Source organism: Oenanthe melanoleuca, chromosome Z, assembly GCF_029582105.1.
Source record: "Oenanthe melanoleuca isolate GR-GAL-2019-014 chromosome Z, OMel1.0, whole genome shotgun sequence".
NCBI classification, from domain to species: Eukaryota; Metazoa; Chordata; class Aves; order Passeriformes; family Muscicapidae; genus Oenanthe; species Oenanthe melanoleuca.
The window spans coordinates 45,479,168-45,503,232 of NC_079362.1; the positions used below are offsets into that span (position 1 = coordinate 45,479,168).

The following is a 24,065-nucleotide window of genomic DNA, read 5'->3' on the forward strand; positions in this document are numbered from 1 at the left end:
AGAAGACAATCTTGCACAGAGAGAACAAGCTGTGCTCTGGACAAAAGTCACTGCTTTAATCTTCCATTACAGCCCCTTTTAACTCTAGGTAATGTTGACTTCTAAAGGTCTCTTCTGTCACTGCAGTTAGCACTGCTAATGAATCAGAAAATATAGAGACTTTGAAGTTCTGAAGTAAGAACAACTTTATCAAAAATAAGATTGTTGGAATTGCTGTTACTGCAGCAATATCTACTTTCAAAGGAAATGAAGCAGTTAAGAAAAATAACTTAAATTGCTTTTCATTATAAAACAGAACCTTGTGGTGCTAAATATGCAGCAGCTACTGTCACATTCTTTACAAATGAGTGACCTGTATAGTCAAGATGGTATTTAACCTGAGGAAGACAGGAGAAGGTTAAAACGTGAGACGTTCATTTTAATGCCCATTTCATCTTTTTTTATTAGTTATAGGCAAAGCTGGCCTTTATTAATTACAGGGAAATTGTTTTTAATAAGCCTGTTCTATTCCCCAGCTTGGGGTCATATCTGGAAAGTACTAATATCACCAGTGGCAAGATAATGTGTCTTTAATGAGACTTGCTTAGGATTGTTGATTACATTGTAGTTCATAAGCATTCTGGAACACTGTCAAAATATCCCTCTAGGGAAGCTGTAATTTGATTTTGTCTGGGTAGTCTATATTAAGTGCATGGTGAACCATAATTAGGGTTTTTCCAGGTAGCTTTACACATCTATTGGAAGCAGTAAGTGTCAGGCATCTTTATATGAAATTGCTTAGTGAAGTCCAGGATAACACAATCTTTTCCTCTTAGCTATCTATGTTTTACTTTAGCAGGACATAGACTCTACAGTGTCTGTTTCTTATGCTGATTCAAGACTGTCTCTTAATTGTAATCGCAGTTTGACTTTCACTATTCCTTTGTGTCTGATCCATCCTGATATGTGTGAGTTACGTGTAACTAAAAACTGTCAGGTTCTGCCAGGTTCAGTCACATCACTAACACTGAAGTATGGGAATGAAAGTGAGAAGGTTAGATGAGACTGCTAAATAGACCTACCCTTGTGAGACAGGAAGCATGATATTCCACCTCTGAGAAGAGCTCTGTTTTCTGGTGTTTATTAAATGGATATTCCAAGCATGTTTTTCTTTACTCTTCACATAACTTATTTCATTTGGCAGGTTGTGTTCACTCAAGTGAGGGCAAAAAGTATCTTTTTCTTCTTATCTACTGATACCCTATCTCTTGCAGTAATAACATTTTGTTATCAGCAAACTGTCTAGTGATCCTTTGACTGCACTGAGCTGAAGTTTCTGTGCATGTTACTCAGTCATGGAAAGTTAAACTTGATGAGAGAGACCCAGTTCTGAGCTAGAACAGATGATAAGTCACTGGCTGGGAAATACTAACCTTGCCAGTTTGGGAAAGACCAAGCTTTTTGGTTTGAGTTGCAGCGTGTCTAGTGACTTTCAGGTTGCTCATGCATTTGACTGCCTACCAGCCTTTTAAGAGATTAAACACTCTGTTTCTGCTGCTCTACCTTCAGTTAGTGTCTGAAAGTACTCTTTGTGTCTCTGAAATTACATTATGTCTGCCTCTGTTACCAGTAACTGAATATTCTTATTTGGAAGCCCACAGAAGTTTACTGCAAGTGTATTGTTAGGCCGTGTGGCTGGAAGTAGGAGAGTATCAGATTGGTCTTGCAGCAGTGGTATCTCATCCACATTTGTGTTCAGTGTCCTGGAAAATACAGCTGTACATAGCTGTAGCTAGTACTTTTATGATGTTGGAATTATTAGGGCTAGAAAGATGTAGTAGAACTCTGGCTAACTTTATAAACATAACAGATAGCATCCTAAAGTTGTTTTTTATTTCAGTGGGGTTTTATGCAGTTTCTGTGTAATGACTGAATGATGGTACAAGATTTTACAAAAATTGATGAGCTTGACACAAAGTTCTTGCAATACTTAGAGATTTGTCTGCTGCAAAAAGAATTAATTTGATTGAATAATCTTTCTTATGGCTAGGAAGGGAGTGCTTGTATCTTCTATTCTGTCTTCACAGGCTCCTTGGTTGCCTTTGCATTCTTCTCAAATCTCTCTTCCTACAGTACAAAAAGGAAGATGGTAGAAGGAGGTAGTTGTTTGTATTTGCCTTTCGGTTTAGCATTGCTTGGCAATCAGTTTTGTGTAATGAAGTTGACCAAGAATAGAGTCATATGCAATATTGGTAGAGATTTTCCATGTGGAGTGCACTTTGGTGCAAATATACTGAATGGACATACTCTTGGTTGAGTATATGGTTTGTTTGTTCTGTTGCATTTTGGTTAATCTTTTTCTGGTACAACTTTCAAACAAATGGAAACTACACGACACTCCTTTGGTCTTGGGGATGACCAAGGAGGTTTGTGTGAGACAGACAGGAAAGCTGATCAGTTAGGAAGATTCAAGCTTTATTGCAGCAGTGAAATTCTATGCTACTACACTGTTCTTCTGCCTCTTGGAAGTGCTTTCTGTGCAGAACCAACTGCAGGTTGAGTAGCAAGAAGGTGCTGCTGTAAACAGTAAGAAAACTTCTCTTGATGTTTAGCCAGCTTTTAACTGAAACTCCATTCTGCTTTTTTGTGCAGCATGTTGGATATGAATCTGAACATGGATAACTGTTGACAGAAGCCATTTGTAAGTGAATTAAAGTAAAGTAGTTGTAATGCTTTACTTGATGAGTATGTAACTGAATCTGCTGATTTCCACTTTTCAGTCACGAGAGAGAGATGCCTTTTAAAACAGTAGAAGGCTGTCTGGTTGTTCACAGCAGGTGGGAGTGATGTGAATTTATTAAAACGTGACTGTCTGGTGCCCCAGCTTTACAAGTAGATTCAGAAAAACAGTCTTGAGGCTGCTTCTGGTAAGCAACCAGCCTGACTGACAACATCTTACTGCAGTTCCTTTGGCTGAGGTTTGTTCTTGGTGCTGCCCTGGTTTGTACAGTATGGCTGTCTAAGAATTGTCTGGCTTGTATGCAGCTGAAGGCAGAGTAGGAATTGCCTACTTTCTGTAACATTAGCTGCTCTAAATTATAGCAGTTGTTTCCATTGAAAATGTCCTTTGTAAAAAATGGAGGGTAGATTTTCTTTAAGACTCAATTTTCTTATATCTTATGGAAATTTTTGGGTGACTAGCAGCATCAAAAGGCCACTATTTTCCAGACTGTAATGGAGAAACCTTTATTCTTGTGGTTATTGACATCTAATTTTTGAGCTAAATGACACTGAAATTTGTTTTAATTTCTAATTGTTCATCAGCTCTGTAGTTAACTCAGCTTCTAGGAAAAGCCAGTTTTACCTTACTGGTTCTTAGTTTCTTATTGGTGTGTTTCTAGGGTTGTGATATTTAATATCTTGGTTTAATTTTGTGGTTTGGTTTAGTGTTTTGGGTTTTTGTTGTTGTTGGTTTGGTTTGGTTTTTGTTAAAGCATGATTCCCAATCATGTCTTGAATGTGGCATGTTCTATTTAGATGACAGTGAATAAGTAAGTCTGAATTGCTAAGTCTGATCTTTGGCTTCTGACTTCTGAAGTTCTTCATCTGCAGTGGAAAACACTGCTTTGTCAAAACAACCACCATTGTCTGTCCACACGGCTCTCTGGAAAAACAGTGGCATTTTAGGCAAATAATCCTGAGAATTTTTAAAAAGCAGATGAGTTATATTTATAGTTCAAACCAATAAATCTGAAATAACATGTAACTACAAAAATATGTGCATTTTTTATTTTAGACAAATGAATTTCACTTTTTACTTTTCATGTGAAAATTAGTTGTGCTGTGTAGAGCAGAACTTGTGTATTTTCCATTCCATTCTTGCTGCCTCAAGGCTATTTCTGTCTCTGGCAAGGGGAAATAATTTTCCTGTTTTGTAACAGCTTCATCATCTCCTTCCCCTTTGAACTGAGTGTTATTCATGTCTTTTTATTCCTAGGCTATTAATTGTTAATACCAGGATCTGGTGTTGAAGTGTCAAATAAAGCATGTGTAGGGACAGAGATGAGGAGTTGGAGATACCCTTTCCTTCCTCTGCTACCCCAAGTTGTTTGTCTGCCAAGACAACCTTGAAATGATGTTTCTCTCCTATGTTGGGGTTTTTTTTTTGACAGTAAACATTAAGATATAGCTTAACTTCCGTGTTGTTTTCTGCTGGTTTGTAGAGTAGGCTGCTCTTTTCTGTAAGAAATTGCTATGAAGTCTAATGAAGCAGTAGCTAAAAAGTTAGGGTTTTTAAAGCACTTCATAATACAAAGCACTTCATAATACAAAGTATTATAAATTCTGCAGTAGTATTAGGAATCTTTTTGAGATGAAACCTAGAATTTATTTGACTCATCAAAATGCTTACTCTTTACATCAATACTTTGTAGATTAGCTGAAGATACATGACAGATTAGCTTTTGCGTCCTGCTGTAATGCTGGGTATTTTTGTTTCTTAGCCTGTGAGAAAATACGCAGTCCTGAGTTGTGTTTTCTCATGCAACTGCCCATTTAAGCAACAGTTGAATTCTGTGACACTGTCTTATGTCACTGTCATCCAGTTGTTAATATGCAGGAATGGTGTCCATGAGATATTGTTTCATATGTCAAGTTCTCAGAAATATTTTTTTTTAGTTTGTGCAGGTACTGTCTGCATTTTGTAGGTGTATGTAGCTGTGTCACCCTGCTTAACTGCAGATGAATCAAACCCAGTTTTGTAGCTGTTTGTTTTGGACTGCGCAGTCTTACAGCTAAGCTTTTGTAATTTAAGACCAGTGAGTTGCTGTTCATCATCATCAGAGAGACAGGTCATCTCTGTCATTCCTTTTTGTGAAGTAGTAATTTCTGATACTTGATGCTTCAGAGTATTGAAGCATCAAAACAAAATTTAAAAAAATCAGATTTGTTAACTGATGTGCAACAAGCTAGTAATTACACAATAGAGACATGGATTATTTATTTCAGAGTAGCACAAGCCTGGGTGCTCCGTGGCATTCCACAAGTAAAGCATGCCCTTCCAGACTTCCCATGCCTTTATTTACCCACAGAGTTCAGTGTCAGCAACCTCCCAAGTACAGCCCCTCTATTTTGTTTTAGTAATTTCCATACAAGTTACATAATCATAGGGATGTGTCTTCACCTGAGCAAGGGTCTTCTTGGCTTGTACATCTGGGTGTTTCACTAATGGTGTTGCTGTTCATTGTTTTCCAGCTTCTGTTAGCTGTTCTCAGTTCAGTCAGATCTACTATGGGGAGAGATAGCATGCTGTTGTTTGGTATCCTTGAGTAATGTTCTAATCTTTCATATTGCTGTAATGCTTGGTAAGTTTTAAATGTGCAGTTGGTTTAAGTTATCACTTCTGTGGCCCTGGAATGTAAAATTCTTAGCCACCAGTTTCTTTGAATCATTTTTAATGCAGTCCTGGCTAAGGAGAAACAAGTATTGATAAAGTTACATAACAGAAAAGAGGTAAAAAGTGTATCTATTTATATTCTGTTCCATTTGATAATAAAAGCGTCTGGTGACTGCTGGCTTTGAGAAGCGGATTGGAAACTGGTTTCCTTGTTGAAATGAAGACCGTATAGAAGGTCTTTCTTCTGTTTCTCTTTATATTATAAGCATTGCAGGTCAGTTTCTTCTTATGCATCGCCCATTGTCTTCCTATGGTTCTGTGTTTTTTGTATGTGCAGTATTACCAAAGGAAAAGAGGTTTAAAACATAGTCCCAGATAGCACATACTAGTACTGTTTTGGCTGGGTCTGCCAACCTTTAGCCAGAGTCGATAGGAAGCCTCTCCTGTTATTTTAGAAAGCTGATTCTGACTTGTCAGCTAAGTTTTATTTAAAATCCGTTAAATCCTGTGAATCCACATGCAGAATGATGATTTTAATGTGAAAATTTTAAAGTGAAAGTTGTGTTATCGTTCCTTTTCAGTTGAGAAATTTTAGACCTCTCAATGAAGCCTTTTTTTTCTTTATGTAGAATCCAGTCACCAACTCCAAAATGGTAACTGAGCTTTCCATGGGCAGCTGCAGGCAGTGAGTGGGCAGGGTAGCATACCTGAGGCCAGAAACTGGGTTTCCTGTCCATCATTTTCACCTGTCGTTGATTTCTTTTTTTAAAGAAGGACAGTGTGGGACTGAATTACAAAAGACAGAAGAGTAAAAAAGTAGCTAGATGTACCCATACTTGAACGGAAGCTTTGGCAAAAGCTTGAAGTTCATGTGCTTGCTAAATATGCAACTGTCTTCATACATTCACGTGCTCTGCAATATCTGTTTTTTTCAAGTCACCTTAAAACTGTTGTTCCTTTAGTATTGACAAAATAAAGCCATGACAAGGCCAAGTAATATGGTGCAGCAATAATATTAAATTCTGGGTAGGAATTCATGATCATTTTATGTGATCTCATTTATCTGTTGAATTAATAGGGACCTTATTCATGTTATGTTTTTATTTTTGGGATAATGGTTTTGGTGGGGCTTTTTTTCCTTTACCCAAACATTGTGGACTCTAAATTGTGGCTGGTATATCTAGATATTATTTGATTTAGTTTTTTGAAGTTATGTTGTTTTCAGTGGGGAGAATCTAGGTGTTTCATACCCCACTTGGTAGTCATACTTTGTCATAAATCTGAATTTTAAAGGAATAGTTTAGGTTGATCAAATTGGCCATCTTAACTCAGAAAAGAGCAGTGTTTAAACGCTTAGCTTGATAAAACATTTAGTTATCTTAAAACAACCCTTTAGGAGTTACAGGATATAGTCTGAAATGACAGTTGATTTAAGATTAATGTAGAAGAAAGCAGAGTTCACATTGGGTGCTAGGATCTCCAATAAGCAAGGTGGAAGCTGTTTCTTCTTTCTTCCAGTGCAGTAGAACTAAAGTGTAGGTACTGATAGATGTCCTATATTAGTTGAAGAAACCTCCCCTACATAATGCTTTTGTGAGGCTTGAGAGGTGAAATTTCTGCTCTCATTGCTGGAGTGCAGGTGCTCTTCCTTTTTTCTGCATTAGTACGCTGTGTCCATTTATGTCTGTCTGACTTTGGCTTTCTTTGCGTCACAAAATATTAGTATTTCTGAGTTATGGAAACCTAATTGTTTTTAAGCTTGCTTATCTTGAAAAGGATACATCATAAAGATTTAAAGAAATAATACAATTATCAGACGAAAAAAGTGCATGATTTAATAAACTTAGTTTTGAGACAGCTTTATTTTGCTAAATCTTATGCTAAAGATTTTCTGAAATCTGTGGAAAAGTCTGAGTCATGCCATCTAGTGGCAGTTTTACATATATTTGTGTTTTAAATTCTTAGATGGACATGTACTCTGGAAAAAGTGTACTGAGTCTGTGGATTGCAGCATTAACCAGTGAAATAGTCATTAAACTGTTCCTCTTAGTACTAGATTATGTGTTTATATATTTCTTTTTCTGCGAAGAATGTCTGAAAAAAAGGCTTTGTTGTACTTCTTGCGCATTTAACTACAGTTCATATTTTCTGAAGATTTGTGGACAGGACACCATTATAATAAGGGCATACTGGAGCAGGAACTTTGGGACCTGCTGCAGGTGAAGGAAATGAGTGTAGGACTGCGTCCAGCTCAGTCTCTTCAGCCATGTAAATAATGGAAATGGTGTTCTGTGCTAAAGTGTGGAGGAAACGTGCAGTCTTGAAGGAACTTGCCGTGGCCAGTGCCTTACAGTGCCCTTCCTTGGTGCTAAGGAAAACACTTTCCTTGCATTAAATAACCTGCTTTGCTGTAGACTGAAGTGAATGAGCACCTCTGGAAGCTGTTGTGGCATCTCAGCTGTGTCAGCTGCAACATGCAGCACTGGAAGGAGTGCTTGAAAATAGAAACTTTACTAGGCCTTCATTGAATGCACAGTAATGTATCTGTCTATGTTTTTGATCTCCTTCTGTAATCTGAAGAATCAAACTTTATCAATCACTTGATTTTATTTTTTGTATTGACATATATGCATACAGGTACGCATTTATATATTAAATACCGCCTTAGGCCTTTATGATTTTATGTATTTTATGTAACACTTCACTTAATTTTTTTTGTTGAATGGACTTAATTTACAAGTAGATTTTAACAGACTACTGGATGAAAAGTTAATATGTTCTGAGTACTTTTTAAATAATTTGTTTCTTGGTAGGAACGTGATCATTCCTAGAACTTGATCAGGGAAGAGATATTCTAGTTATCTCTGTTGCAGTCCTTTTCTTTACCTTAGGATGATGTCACTTTTCTATTGTAATGGGCATGGAAAGGAGTAGAAAATGGCTGGGCTTTTTTTCTGCTGCCTCCAGCTTTTTTCTGAGGGTCTGTAGAGTCAACTGCAGACTCATGTAAGTCTGTGGAAATGAGGCCAAGATATCAATTTGAATACTTTCTGATACCCATTTTGCATGCAGTCAGAATAGGAATACATGGGAAACTTCAGGAAAAAAAAAAACCTATGGATTTGGTTTATTGGCTTTTTTTTTGTTTGTTTGTTTTTGGTTGGGTTTTTTTTGTTTGTTTGTTTTTTGTTTGGTTTTTTTTTTTTTTTAGCATAGAAGCTGACTTCAGTGATGTTGTATTTAGAACATTTGAGGAGTCCCTTGAAAGACTGTAACTATTCCCTATGCCTTGGTGTTTGGGGAAAAACACTAAGGTTGTACTTTATCCTGTTAAATGTTTGGACAGCCATTTGACCAGTGTGAATGACAGGAATCAAAATTCAGAAGCCATCAGGCAAAGGAGTCATTTATCTAGACAGAATACAAATTCTCTCTGTATGTAGGTGCTGCTCTTGAGTGAGGGTTAGAAAGAGCCTGCAAAAGGTTCACATCACAGATACTTTTTCATGTAAACTTCTAGTCATTACTATTCTTTATTAAGTACTTGACAGTAAAAAGTATAATGACTTCTGCTTTTGAAGTTTGTTCTCTTAGGAGAAAGTGGAATTGTGTTCAAAACCTGTAATTGTATTTGGCTTGTTTATTCTGCTGAATTTTTTCTTTTGTCTCTAGAAGTGTCTCAGGAGGCAATTAGTCTTTAGTGAAGGAGTTTATTAGAAGACTGGTGACTTCTATCAGTGTCTGGGTGAGCTGTGGGTTTTCTGTTCAGGATGTTCCTGTTGGTTTCTATTCAGCTTTTTGGAACTCCAGCCTCAGATCAGGAGGATCATTTAATTGGCTTTTTCTGAGTTAAGTTCCCCCTGTACTTGGCACTGATGAGGCCACTCTTGAAATTCTGTGTTCTGGTTTAGGCCCCTCATTCCAAGACAGACACCGAGGTGCTGTGGTGTGTCCAAAGAAGGATATGGGACTAGTGAAGGGTCTGGATCACAGATCCTGTGAGGAGGGGCTGAGGAGAAAGCCTGGAGAAAGGAAGACTCCAGAGAGATCTTATGTCTCCCTACAGCTAACTGAAAAGGGTTATACGGAAATGGGGATCAGTCTCCTTCAAGTGTCTTCCTGGGATTTGTTAAAAATCTGTTCCATCCTGCTTCCAGTTGTTCTTAAAGAAAAAGCAGAAAGCAGTTACAAGTAGGAAATAGTTTGTGTTTGAAGAGTGACTGAGTATGATACTTTGGCTCAGAAGAGAGATGAGTTGGATGATGTAAAAAAATTTTAAGTGTCAAGGAAAAAGCAAGTACGAATTGATTCTTTAATGTTTTTTAATAAATTTAGCTAGGGATTGTTAAGCAAAGGTAGTTGGAGCCAGGTTCAAGTAGAAGTTCTTATTTTGCTCAAAATGTGGTGTCAGGCTCATGAAATTCTTTACTAATGTTATAACTGTGAGTAAAACAAAGTCTACGTAGGATTGGGAAAATCAGACTGATATTTGGAACAGAGATCTACTGAAAATTACAGAATGGCCAAACTATTTAGACTTGGAATACCCAGAGTTGCCAGAGACTGGAAAGTGTGAGGTGGGGAGGGATATGTGAGGGAGGGTTGCTTGCCCATTTGTCCTTGCAATAAGTCCTGGAGCCCAATTTTGGAAACCAGATACAGGAATAAATGATCTTTGTACTGAACTGTTCTGCTCATTTTTACATTTGTGCATTTCTTCTTTATTTCAATTTGAAATTTGAACCTAGGTTGAAAGAGCTGTGAATCTAGATGGAAAGAAACAACTTCTAGATTTCTGGACTAAGCTATTCACATAACCGCTTTTAGTGTTTGAGCTGGCTGTAGGTACACACTGTTATGCACTCCAGACCTCTTGTATGTACTCCGGCCAACCTGTGTATCAGGTTTTGTTTCCGGTGTAGATACACTGTTCAGCTAGTGCATCCTGAATACCTCACATGTGCTGCACAAACTCTTGAAGCGTAAGCCTGTGTTGCCTTCTGTGATTTGCATGGTGGAAGTTTAGAATTAAAAAGGAAAAAGATCTTTGGTTTAATGTAGCTGTAGTCTGATGTAGTAGGCCCATAGGAAATCTCTCTGCATAATGATTTTTAGTGAAAGCTTAGCAAACAGTCAGTAGACTGAGAATATTCTGATGATTACTGTCTGTTGCAGAAGTAAGTGCTGTCTGATAGTGGTGAATTTCTGCTGTGTAACAAAACATGTGCACATTAGATTGAAACTTTTTCTTTCTTCTGCAGGAAAACTTTGAAGATGCCTATGAGAGCATCCCCGTGTAAGTAGAATTTTTTAAAATGTGTGTTCCTTGAAACTCCTTATACAGAAATGGAATACTGTGTGCACGCCATTCCAGGAAAACATAATTTTATATGCATTGGCTACATTCACATTTTTCAAAACAGTTAAAGTACTCAAGACATTAAAAATGGAAGTGTAATTAGGTTGATGTATGTGATGAAATATTTGTCAGCAAATGTGAAAATTGTAAAGAATTAAAAATACAAAATCTAATAACTGAGTTACATACTGACAGCTCTAGGCATTTTTACGTGGGGAAAAAATAGTCACTCAACATTATTAGGAAAACTTTAGATCACACATTATGCAAGACTACCTAAGCAAGATTTTCAAATCAAAATTGCTATATCTTACAATATACTGCTTCACAGATGTTCTCCCATAATAAAGTGATGTACAGTCACTTCTCTGGTGTAAAATCTTGTACCAAAGCAATTATTAAACTGTGATGAAAACACATTATGCTGTTTGTGTTTTAGCTTTTCTCTAGGATTTTATTGCATTTTTGTGCCATGAAACACATGAGAAGGGGACTATTAATATCGTCAGATTGCTAAAACACTGGCCCAGCAGTGGGTTGGATTGAACTTCATGGCTGAAACATCCATGCTCTTGGCAATTGTATTTTACAGATTTGCCAGACACTCTGTTTGTATGCCAAGTGGAGTAGTAAGGTCTGATCTGTGTAGAACTGAGAAAAATTAAATATTATTTCCTGACACTCAGAAGGAAGCAAGAAACTGCTATGTTCAAGTTGAGAATTCTTCATGTTAATGATTGCTTATTCTTCCTTTGACTGCCTAGAAGTTTGTGTATGATTAACTGATCTCTTTGGCCACTGATTTTCCCTGGCACAGGGACAAGATAAACTTTGAAATACTGTATGAGAATATTTATCCAATATTCATTCCTTCCATGAGAAAGTGGTTTTATTTTTTTCCATTGATGTCTGAACTGGGCATGGTTGTTTATCTTTGGCATGCACAACTTTGATTAGTTCTTCCTGAGTGTCTCTTCTGTGTTCATAAGTGTCTTACAGATGCAGTTTTTATGTTGGAAGTTAAGATGTCAGTTTATTCTGGCTGGTATTGCTTCTATCTGCAGTAAGCATTATATAGAAGAGTCAACGAAAGATGATAGAGAAAATATTAAAGGGACTAAAAAATTGTTGTTGTGTAACATGCTATTGAACACAGTGAATGTGAGTATATTCTTTTGTATCTGGGCAGGATTCGTCACTGGATTAGACTCTCTCAAATTCTTTTGAAGATATGACTATTTAAAAATGTGTCTAAGGAATTAAAAAAAAATCTTGGAATGTTTTGTGAAAGTCTTCAGTCTTATCTTTCTTGAAATGTTTTGATTTTAGTTTTCAAATAATGCTAGTAGTTTGTGTGAGGGAAAGCCTTTTATAAATCTAATGCCATTCTGATTATTCCTGACCTTTCTCTATGAATAGAGAATTAATTGTAGTTTTTTCATTACTGTTTTGAAGCAATGAATGGCCAGAGGTTTAAGCTTCTGAGAAGCTGTCTCTATTTTTTTGATTTTTATTTTTTATTTTTTTGATGATAACATTGACTTTCATAATTTTTGTATATCAGTGTTTCATTCTTTCTTATTTTGGGTAGGAAGGTAGCATTGTTAGAGCTCTGTGATGATATGCCTGGCATTGATTTGAGTGCTTTGTTGCAGTTAGTTATATCCAGTTGAATTTAACTAAAATTAACCTTTTTTATAAGGAGTTGTGTCAATAAAACTAACATTTACTTTTGAGATTAGTTTTGGTTCAGATTCTGTCAGATCATCATGTTGGTTTCAGGAATTGGGAAAGAATGTGTAACAATCAGATTTTCACAGTATTCACTGTGCAATTCTTAGTGTAAAATACGTATAGAGTAGCACAGCTCTGCATTTTGCTCCAGTAGATGCTAGTGAATGGTTTTGCCACTCCAATTTGACTTTAACTGTCTTTATTCTTTAAATATTACTGCTTATCTATAAATACCAGACTGTACAGGTTAGATGTTGAAAGGGCAATAAGTTATCTTAATATGGTAAAATACTTTCCTAAATCTCGTGTACCTGGCTGTCATATCTGAGGACAGGCCCAGGATGAATTTAGTCTTTCCACTGGTTTAAATGTATTAGATTCTCTGTCTAGACTCTTTTGTCATCTTCTGCTCATGGTAGCTACTGTAGATATAAGCAGCAACTCCAAAACATGCAATGATCACAAAATATTTGCTTCATAGACACATGAAGAAACCTGTAAATACAGTTATTTACTGTAAATTTTGTTCACTGTTGCTAAAGCTGAAGAAAGGCTATTACAGGAAGTCACTCTGCCATTTTACTTAAAGCAAGAACTAGCATTTAATGTCTTCTCTGCCAACAAAAGTAAGTGAGTTTTCAAAGTACTGGTTTGATAGTAACACTTGATAGACCATCTTCAACCTTTCAAAGATAACAGAAGGAGTATATGTCAAAATAAATTCACCATTACCTGTTTGTCTTAACTCGGGGCTGCTTTGATTGGCATATTCTGTTGTAAAAGAAACTGAGTAACTGGAGACAAACTGTGATTTCTGTTGTGGAAGTTGAAACCTCTGCCAAGAAGTTTTGTGGTGGTAGGCTTCTTTTTACCATTTTTCCACTGAAGTGTCTGCATCCACGTTTTGAGCTGGGCAGATGAGTATGGCTTAAAGTTACTTAATGCCTGCCAAGCATCTACAGGTTCAAAAACATATGTAGATGGAACAGATTTGTGTGTGGTTTATTCTTATATTTAATGCTTGTTAAAATACCTAAATCTTACTGTGGAAAAACTACAACTTTAGTTTTAGTCTTGCTGAACAAGATGATTAATTCTCTACTTCTTAGAATTCTTTTCAATTAATTGCTGCCATAATTTTTTACTCAAATTATTCTGAAAGTCTCTTTCTAGAATGCAGATATTAATGTTTTCTGTTGCCAGAGTGTAATTTTCAAAATTATATTGTCTTTGGCTTTACAACTAGATTGAAAGTGGTTTGGGTTTTCAACAGTTTTTAACCATCACTGTATTATGCTTAGCATGTACTGACCTTGCCACTGCTATTTCAATTTCTGTATGTATTTTATTCTCTGAAGTTCTCAATTTTTTTAGGACATGTATGAAATATTAATTCTGTTGGTATTCCTGTCTGTTGCATTTTATTTACTGTTCCTTAAAATGTCATCTGTATGTGAAAGGAACGAGTAGCCATCAAGTTGCTATGTTTATCCATGCAATCTTCCTTAAATTGCCATGCAGCCTTTCTCTTTGAGGTAAAGGCAACAATAGTGCCTTTATTTACTACTACCCCAGTATCAGAGACTTGTGGAAATGAATAGCAGCATTTAGAGCAACTGTATTATGACAGCTGTGTGGGTATGTTTACAGAAGATGCTTTGTAGTTGTCTTTGGTAAGAAATACAGTAGTCTGCCTGACTGCTGCAAGCAGCTCATATGCAGAGGAAGTTGTGCTATTTTTATAGAAATTTCAGACACCAGAGCCTGAGTTATGTCATCAGTGGATAGATAGCGAGATCTTACTTAAACACTTCTAAAACATGAAGTATTGAAAAAAGTGAGAGCTTGTATTCTGTAAGCAAAGCAAACAGATGATTTTTGATCAAGAATGAAACTCTTGGGATTTTTGTCTTTTTCAATTTCAGCAAAAAGAGACATACTTCATTGACTCTTTTGCATTTTCTTTGCCTACCCGAAGCTGTGTACTGTTAATCCTTGATCCTACCAAAGCAGCTCTGTGTGGTATTACTGGGGTGATAGATTAAGGGCCAGAAGTGTTTAAGGAAAGTGTTAGAGCAGGTTATCCTTGTAATCTTAGATGTGTAGTTAAGATTTCAGTTACACCTGCACATGTGAGTGTTTTGTCAGTGAATGAAATTGAACAGTTAAGGAGATGCCTCTAAATTCAAATTTTAATTTGAGAAGCCAACAACTTTTAGGAACTGTTTCTGTCTTCATAAGTTTAAACTCATATTCTGCCATTGTCTTGAGATGGTGAGAAGCAGATGTGACAATTTAAATGATGAAAATTTTATTTTCTTATGTTTGACCCTCAAGATTAGTTGAAAAAAAATCCAGTAAAAACAGCTTTTGTGTCTAGAAATAAGTACTTTCATAGCTGCATAAATATAAAAATATGACACACTACCTGCTTTATAGTGTGTTAAAAAATGATACAGTAGCCTTATCTCTGTAATCTTTCCCCACCCCAAACAGTTCTAAGATTATGAATTTTTAAACTTGGAGAGATTTTCATGAGACAATAATTGCCATTGCTGACACATTTATTTCTGCTACACATTTTGCCTTGTGCTGTAAGCTTTTCTCTGTTTCTGTATTTCAGTAGAAGACTTCAGGCTGCATTGTGCTATTGTTGTTTGTATTGGTATCTTCTGTTCACTTTGAAATGTGCATTTCCACGTGTTCATAGCCTCTTAGAAAGCAAGGAGAGGAGGTAGACAAAACCCAAAGCCAGACAAGCCATTTCAGAGACACTGTACACAGAAATGCCCAAAACTCTGCGTGCTTTTCACACCGTTACTCTTTTTGCAAGCCTTTGCTGAAAGGCTGGTGTACAGAAAGATATCACAGCATGTTTTTATGTTATCCCATGTTCACCAAAAGAAATGTGTCCTAATTGAGCTTAAATATTTCATTTCTGCTCTGTGGCTTGTTTTTTCATTACAAATTAACACTGTGGCTTTGAACACTTATCATATTTTTGGGGTGGGACTTTCTGGGACTTCTGGAATATATTTTAAGTATCATGTTGAAATTCTGATTTTATGCTGGAATGCAGGATGGCATCTGTGTTTTCTTCTTTAAACATCTTTCAGGAAAGTAATGTTTGTTCTGTGCTTTAATAAAGACTGCATAATACTACTTGTAGTCCTGCAGCTCAAGAACTGCCTTCTCTGTATAACTTCTGAGACTTGGAAAATGGTGTAGACTTTTGGATTAGTGGTCCAACCATTAAGATGTAAGTGCTTTAGATAAGAAACTGCAAGGTGAGTTTAAACTCATCGATGAAGAAAATTAGTCGATGTTGAGAAGTAGGATTTTTTTAAAGGAAAATGGATTGAAATCCAGATTTGCCTGTTTATTTAAGCTATCAAACAAACAAACAAAAAAAATCCAGGTTTTTAATAGTTTTGATTTGGTTGTGTCATGTCCACCCCTCCCCTAATAACTAAATGCTGTCACAGAATGTTTTGGAAGTCAATGTGAGTGGAGGGTGTAGTGAATGTGTATTAGTTCATTTTCCTTTAAGTCAGTCCAGGGAAAACTTTTTAGCATGGATTGATACTTGCAGACAGACAGCTTACTTTTGTCAGCTTTGTGGAAATGTTCTCCTGACTTACTCAGCTTTTTCTAGAGAATAGTTTCGGAGCCATCTAATGTGGACTGTCTCTAACTTACCTGTGTTAAAACCAGAACACTGTATGTTTTATGGTGAAATTGAGTTGGCTTCTGTGTGACTGGGCAACATTGATTGAAACTTGTCTACTCTTCATGTATAGGCAACGCCACAGAAATTCTGACACTTTTACTTTCCCTACCCATAATACCGTTAGTATATTAACTGACAACATGCACATAAGTCCTGCTTCAAATGACATGGTGCAGAATTTGGATATGTATCTCTGACCTCCTTGGTCCTTAACACTACTGGTTCAAGTTTTATAGAAAAGGTAGAATGTCCTGATTTTAAAGGTGCTATTGTCCATAAATTACAGGTGTCAATCTCATCTCTTTGAAAGGTTTTTAAGATTTGCGAAAACCTTTTCACCTGATCATAGACCTTGGTTCCCACAATTGTTGTAGGAAATACTGTGCAATTCTTTCCCAGTATGTTACAAGTAAGAATGTTTTAACAAAAGTAAATTGTTTGAATAAATTGGTTTGAAGTATTACTGCTGAAACTACTTAGCATGCACCTGAAATAAGTAAATTCAAACCTGTGGTTTCCTGCATTTTGCTTTAAAAGATTTGTTTGAGACATTTTTGTGAGTAAATCTCCGTTTGTAACAGTAAACATAGCTGGAAATAGGTACTATTAGTCCAGTTGGTACAGCTTTAAAGAATACATTTTGAAGGTAATAGTGGAGGAAGGGCATAGTTTAATTTTCTTCTGCTTAGCTCCTATGTACTGAGCTTTCAACATATCTCATCTAGAGAGATTAGACCAAGGGGATGAAACTATCTATATTGTAGCTGTTCTGCTTTTGACTCCTGCTTTCTTCTACTGGAGCTGACATTCATGAAGAGAACTGTTGATTAACAGCTCTCTGTGTTAGTGATTTGTTTTGGCCATGGAGCTCTAGCTAAAAATTTGGATTTCTGGAGGAAAAATGTCGAAGGGTTAATTAAAAAAAAAAAAAGATGTTTGAGTACTGTCAAATAAAGAAAATCAGACATGAGCTAGTTATTTTTCTTCAGTGTTGCTTGCTATCAACTCTCATATTTGATCTAGTTTTCCTGCAGTTGCTGTAACATACTTTACTGCAGTTTCATTAGCATACTTTTCCTTTTCTGTCTGACTTTAATTGTGGCTTCTTTTTTTTATATTCAGGAAATGCTAAGGTGTCTCCTTTTTTGTCTTTAAATATAAATTACTTTGCATTCTTTATGTCTCCATTTTCCCCTTGCAGTTAGGAGTGATGGATTAGAATTAGGCTGCAGCACAGATTGGGAGAATCTCCCAGCATCCTCTTCCTGCAGAGGCATCAGCTTCCAGCATTGACTGTAGCTGCTGCCACTCTCACTGACATTTCTTTTGAATTCGGCTATGGAGAGTGCCTCTCTTGCCAGCTGCTGGCATGGAAACTTTTATTCTTTTTGCTTGATAATTCATTAATGAAACCTCATGGATATTGAGAAGTAAAACAGAATCACTTTTCTTTTTATGCTTTTCTTTGTCTTTTTGCCTTTTTTTTTTTTTTTTTTTTTTTGATGTGTGTGCGCACGGAGGAAAAAGAGTGAAAGAAGCAGCACTTATTTTTACATAAGGACTATTTACATACCTGAAGTTAACTGAATTAGTCCTGTAAGTACATTGTCTCTGCCTAATAGTCCTTGAAATCATGAATTTGGTAGTAAGATTTGTGGGATTTTGTCTGTGAAAATTTGCTTTACAATGTATGTCAAACTAAAGCATTGTTTTTTAATATAGATTTCCTTGAAAATAAAGGAAAAACAATATATTCACAATGGGGTTATGAAATAATTGTTTCTCCTCTGCACTTTGCAGTGAACAATGCTTTAGCGAGCAGAAGCTTCTCTGCTGATGTCAGTGCTTAATCAGCTCAGATACTGTAGGTTGTAGAACACTGCAAGGTGTATATTTTGTGATGCCATTCTTTAAAATGTGGTAATTTAAGGACAGTAACAGACTTACAGCTACTTTTTCCATTTATAGGCTATGTCTTCTGATCCTGGTAGCTGTGCTGATTTAACCATTTGAGGTTATATAATTTTTTTACTTAAACATAAATAATTTATTTCATGGGATGCAATGCAGTGCTGTCAAAGTATTAAATGTTAAGTATAATGCAGTGCTTTTAGAGATTTTAGTTATTTCAGAATAGTTCCTGCATAGGCTATAAGTTCACTATGTAATGAATTCAAGTAAATTGGTTTGAAGTTTAGGAAGAGTGTCTTGCTAGGATCATGGTGTCCTAATTGTCTCTTTGGATCTGGGCCAATATTTGTGTGACGCAGTGTTAGTCCCATAAACATCTGGCCTGATCTGGTGTCCTACTTGCAGCATGATTTATTTTTTATTTTTTTCCACATCAAAATAAGTGAAATTTTTATTCATTTCATGTAAAACTGCCAGCAAGTTGTCATTATTATTCATATATGCTAGCTCTTCAAGGAGGCTCTTTCTCAACCTATTTTCTTGTCAGCGTGGCATATTTAGACCTACTTTCTAGCAGAAATGTTGAACAAATCAAAATTATGTATTTTTTATAGTGGACATCTATTTGTATTGGCATGCTGTATATTAAGTTTTGGCGGTATCACTCTCTGCCATATTCAGGTGGTCGTTTTGGTACACCGTATTGCATGCATTGACCTCAGCTTGATTATTTGATACAAACTATTGGTCTGATAAGGAGTATTCAAACATAGTAAATTCTCAGTTTACCTGTAAAGATCTCCATTTAAAATTTACATCTAAAAATACTGTCTAACCACTGAGTTCCCTTTAATAAATCTGATAACCTTTTATACTGCTGTGTGTTCCTATTAGTTTTGAACAGAAGAGAGTAAATCAGATTTTCCTTCTACCTGCACAACAGTACTGACACTTACTTGATTTTTTTTCTGCCTTCTCAGTCAGACTGTGGTTAATTCTAAATGCCTCTTATCTGATTGTTTTGCTGGTAGTTTTTATGCATACATATTTTTTGTGTCAAATTCATACTGGTGTAGCTTGATATGTTTAAATAGGATTTATCTGGTAATCATTTTAGTGATCAGATGAACTGTGTATGCCTGTTTAAGTGGGTAAATAGTAACCTAAGGAGTTGGCATGTCTTGCTTTCACAATATGGCTGAGTTCTTATGGGAAATTTGGGTCTCCCTTTCTGTCCATGTGCCGTGCAGTGTGCTGTTGAACTGAAGAACTTGGTGTCAGATAAAGCTGCTGATGTTTTTCAGATCATAAAAACACCTGATTTGAAATAAATTGATTATTGGCTTACTGAATCTGAATAATGATCAGTCAGAAACTGAAACATTTGGCTGTGCTCATGTTTCTTTTCAAAAATACAAATAAGATAGTAAAGTGGCTAGAAATGTAGCTTGTGTTATTTTCAGAGTAGTAGACTGTTGGCAGTGGTGGGTTGATGGTGAGCCAGCAGGATGAGCGTCATCTTGGCACTATATCATGTGGCAACTAAGATTTGAGCAGATGGTCAACTTTGTCTAATTTTCTTCCTTTGTCCTTATTCTACTGCTTCATTGCATCTGTAGAGTAATATTTGAGGATACACCAGTCAGTATTTTTTGTGGTGTTCAGATGCTACATTCTAATAGATATGTAGATAAGCAAAAATGTTTTAAATAAGACAGATACTTGGAAAGTTCCTTACCTCATAATCCCTCCCTTCTCCCTCAGTCATTGAAATTTTTGGAAACTAAACCTCTTGATCACTTTCTTGTAATCAATTATTGGATTCCCATGAGGCAGCACTGGGGGTGCTGGACTGCTTTCTGACTAGAATGCAATCCAGTGCATGCCCTCTTAAGCTGGAGAGAACAAAACTTACATGCAAACTGTAAAGCAAATTAACATTATTAGTCTCCTGACACATGGTGATCTGACATTTAAATTTCAAGGTCAGATGAGACTTGTAAGAAGGAATTTTTGTTTGTATAGGAAATTTTTGTTTATTTAATGGTCTTTTAATGCATTTCATTTGTAGGACAGGATTACAAATATTTTTGTTGCTGTGAGCAATTATAACTCCAAAAATAGAACATTGTCACTTGTAGGTAAATCTGTTTAGTTTAGAAGAGCTAGGACTGGAACTTCTAGCTCTAAAAAGAGAGGGCAAACACTTTTCCTAAAATATTAGCTGGTTTCCCCTCTCCCCATCTTCTGGTCTGTAAGCCAGCTGCATCTGCTGCATCCTTGCCCTTGCTTCGCTGTTACATTACATGTAATATTATACCTGTTAATGTGTAGCAGTGGATCAGTTAAAATCCTCTCTTAATGAATTCCAGTAGCCTATGAAAAGCTGTCAGCTTGACTGTTTTTTTGTCAATGCTAAGGTATAGATAAAAACTGTAAAGTCATTCTCAGCTCATTTTGGTGCATATTATCTTAATAATTTTTGGTTTTCAATAGGAGCAGCTGCCTCCTTTTTTCTCCCACAGTTACCTCTTCCATTTTCACTGTTTTTCTGACACCTCTTAACTACTTTTCCACAGCTGTTCCTTTTGAAAAATACTTTTCAGTGCTTTCTCTTAATGTATACAAATGTGTAATACTATCTTGCTTCTGTTTCTTTTTGCTCTACATCGTCTTTCCTGCAACAGCTGTAAGGTGAGGGAGAAGAAATAATTTTAAAAATCCTAAGCCCAACAATAAAAAAACCCCAAAACAATGAAAAAACCCCCCAGTGCAGTCAAAGGAAAGGCAAATGACCTAGTGGTGAGTTGACTTGATCATTCAAAGGATTGTATAGGCAGATCCATTGGTATTGCAGCAATGAAATTCACTGATACAGGTTTGCAACTAGCTGGCTAAATGCTGCAATCTCTTGGTCAGTTAGTACTGAGGAGGAAGGTGCAACACCACTGATCTGAATCGCATTCTGCCATGGTGTTTGTATCATGTGCTGTTGCCAGCTCTGTGGGTGGACAGGTATCTCCAAGAATTCAAATGGAAGCTACCCAAGGAAGGGCTTGGGTAAGAACAGTGCTGTTTGTCTCTCTCTGCTATAGAATTAGATTTCAAATGCAGTGTAAGGAAGTCCTAAGGAGGAATAAGTGAAAAGAAGTGTGTTGCCATGATGGTTTTGCCTGAATACCAAGCTATGTAACCTAATGTAATTTAAACTAAATGACTGTTTAGGGGGTGTTCATCAGTTGTGCATTTTCTGGTGGTTTTTTTGACTTATTTTTGTTTGCTTCCTTCTTTCTTTTCAGAAATTGCCTGATGGTGAATGTATTTTATTATAGTGAGCTTTTAAAGTAATTTTTGCCTGTTTGCCAATTTGGCTAGCACAGTACGGCATAGTTTTGCTGCCAGTTGCATTTTTTAAAAATGATTGTTCAGTATGCAGAATATTGCATGCATTGGTGAAGTTCTGAAACAGTGAAGATAGTGAGCCTTCAAAGGAAGTCTGCCTTGCATTGGTAAGAAATTTGTTTTGGTGCTTACCATAAATACTGCATTTACCTAAAATTAATGCTTCTCGTAAAAAGGGATGTGTGCATCATGAATGCAGAATTTGGTGTGACTAGTGGATTTAATACATGGGTAAAATAAGTTACTGTTTACTATACTGACAGATTGGCTGAAGTTTTCAGACTTTCTGTATTAATGGTAATAGCCTAGGATAGGAAATGCTTTATATAAATAGCAAATAATTTCAAATGCCTAGCACATGCCTTAAGGTGTTTTTTTTTTTTTTTTTACGGTGTTTAGCTATTTTTCTGTTATGTGATTGTAAGTGGTGTTAAAGACTGAGTTTTAGATTAATTGTTAAAAGAGTTTGCTGCAATTTTTCTATTTTCATTGAAAAAATATTGATCATGTAATTTTATATTTCTCCAGAATTACTTCAAACTAACACAAAAAATGTAAGAATCCTTTTTGTTCTAAACTGGATGTGATTTGCCACTTAAAAATACTCTGATCCCTTTAATGTCCAGGATGTAATAGGCTTTAATATCGTAGCAGCAAGAAATGTTGAACTGTGAGACAGGTTACTAAATTTGATTCTGCATTTCTGAATTATTCTCTGGGTGAGAGGTATGCGTAGCATGCCTGTAGGCAAAAGAATAAAATTCAGCTTCATGAGGCTTTCCTGATGCCCTTCAGAGGCTAAGCCTTGTTGCTGAAAGACATGTGCGAGCTCAAGTTTAGTGTGGGATTGAGATGTGTGAGATGTGTGTGTGTGTGTGTGTGTGTGCAGTTTCTTATGTATGTCAGTAGTCCCTCAGAATAACTCACATTCATGAGAATTCCTTAGTTTCAGATTTGATACAGGAATTGTTCCTGAAGGTCATGCATTTCTGCTTGTATTTGTTTATAACCAAATCATACAGAAGTGTCTCACTTGTGAGATTTACGAGAAAATCCAGCACAACTTCTTGTATAAGAAAATATAAGAATATGTTTTTATAAGAAAAAAAAACGTTTCCTGTATGTGTCAGTGGATTGTATTACCTTCAGTCATTCTTCACTAAAAGATCTAGAATATAAAATGTAGGGCTAACAGAATATCTCAGTAGGATTTTTCATCAAGTTATTTTGCTTCATTTTTTGATGCTTTTCATGGGCATTTGCCATGAGAAGTAGTGTAACCATTGCTCTGTGGTAGGTAGGTAGTAGTTCTGCAAGTATCTCACCTTCTGTTTGATAACTTCTATTGCAAGTCTATGTCTGTGCAAATAACTAAAAAAGGTGACAGCGTATAATGCTGTTCTTAAGAAGGGATCAACACTAAATTTTGGCACAGCATGAGACAGAAAACTGGAGTATTATTGTTAGCTCATTTATGAGTGGTGGATGAGAGGGATTAAGATGCAAAACCCATGTTTCTTTTCAAATTACAAACTTAGTGGTGAGGAGTCCAATGCTTTCAAAACATGAAGAAATTTATTTGAAGAAATATTTCCAGATAGCAGAAGTCGTATCTGAGTTTTCTGTGTGGTTGCTCAGATGTAGTGAATACACATGGATATATGCTAGTCTTAATATGAAAATAATTCCTGTTGGACATTTCAAATCTTTGCAGTTGCTAGCTGTGCATATGAAAACATCAAATGCAGCCTTAAAATAGATATTTCAAGGACAAAACATTAAAAAAATCTTCATGAGGAGCTAAGCAATCCTTCAGCTTTTCAGATGTAGGAGACTGCCCTCTATTTGAAGGAACGTTAAATAGGTACTAAGAGCCATACTTTACTGGTGTTTCCTTAAATAAACGTGGTAGAGATGTTTCCTGTTACCCACAGAGAGAAACAGTTTGTGTTTTCTGCTTAAGGTTTATTGAAAGAATATGACACCTTACAGAGGTGTTGAATCGCAAGAGGAATTGACACGTCTTGGTGGAAGATAAAGTATTCAAAGAAAATAAGATATATGGGGTTTGTGCTAATATTTTACAGGGCTAGGCAGGAAGAAAGTGTGTCTGCCATAGCAAAAGATGACTCTTTCCACTTCATTGAGACTGAAGTAATAGTAGACTAAGACAGGACTTTCAGTGTATGAGGACTGACAGAAATCAACAACAAAGAACCTGTTCCTTAACAATTTCACTTTTCTTAATATATGATTTTTAAATGTCGCAGAATTATGGATGTTGTCCTAGTGACATAATTCTAATGTAAATCATATTTTAAAATTAAAACACAGCAAAAAGAAGGATGCCCAGAATAGACTTTTGCTACAGTAATGCAAGGTGTTTGGGTCAATTATATCTAAAAAAAGAGTAGTAATGTGGTGGTGACAGTTTTTCAAATATTTTGGATCTTTGCTATATTGTAAAACCGGAGAAGAGGACATCAAGTGCATTTTGGCAATGTAAAGCTATGCAAGACATGAACGTGAAGTGATGATTGAATAATATGTCCATG

General features: G+C 36.1%; 1 protein-coding gene across 1 annotated transcript in view; it reads left to right on the plus strand.

Annotated features, from left to right (window-relative positions):
• The window catches only part of TTC39B (tetratricopeptide repeat domain 39B), a 70,677-nt gene that overhangs the window by 14,694 nt on the left and 31,918 nt on the right, over nt 1–24,065 (plus strand). The window contains exon 2 of the mRNA XM_056513872.1: nt 10,636–10,670. Coding sequence (XP_056369847.1) covers nt 10,636–10,670 — 35 coding nt within the window. The remainder of the gene's footprint in view (nt 1–10,635; nt 10,671–24,065) is intronic.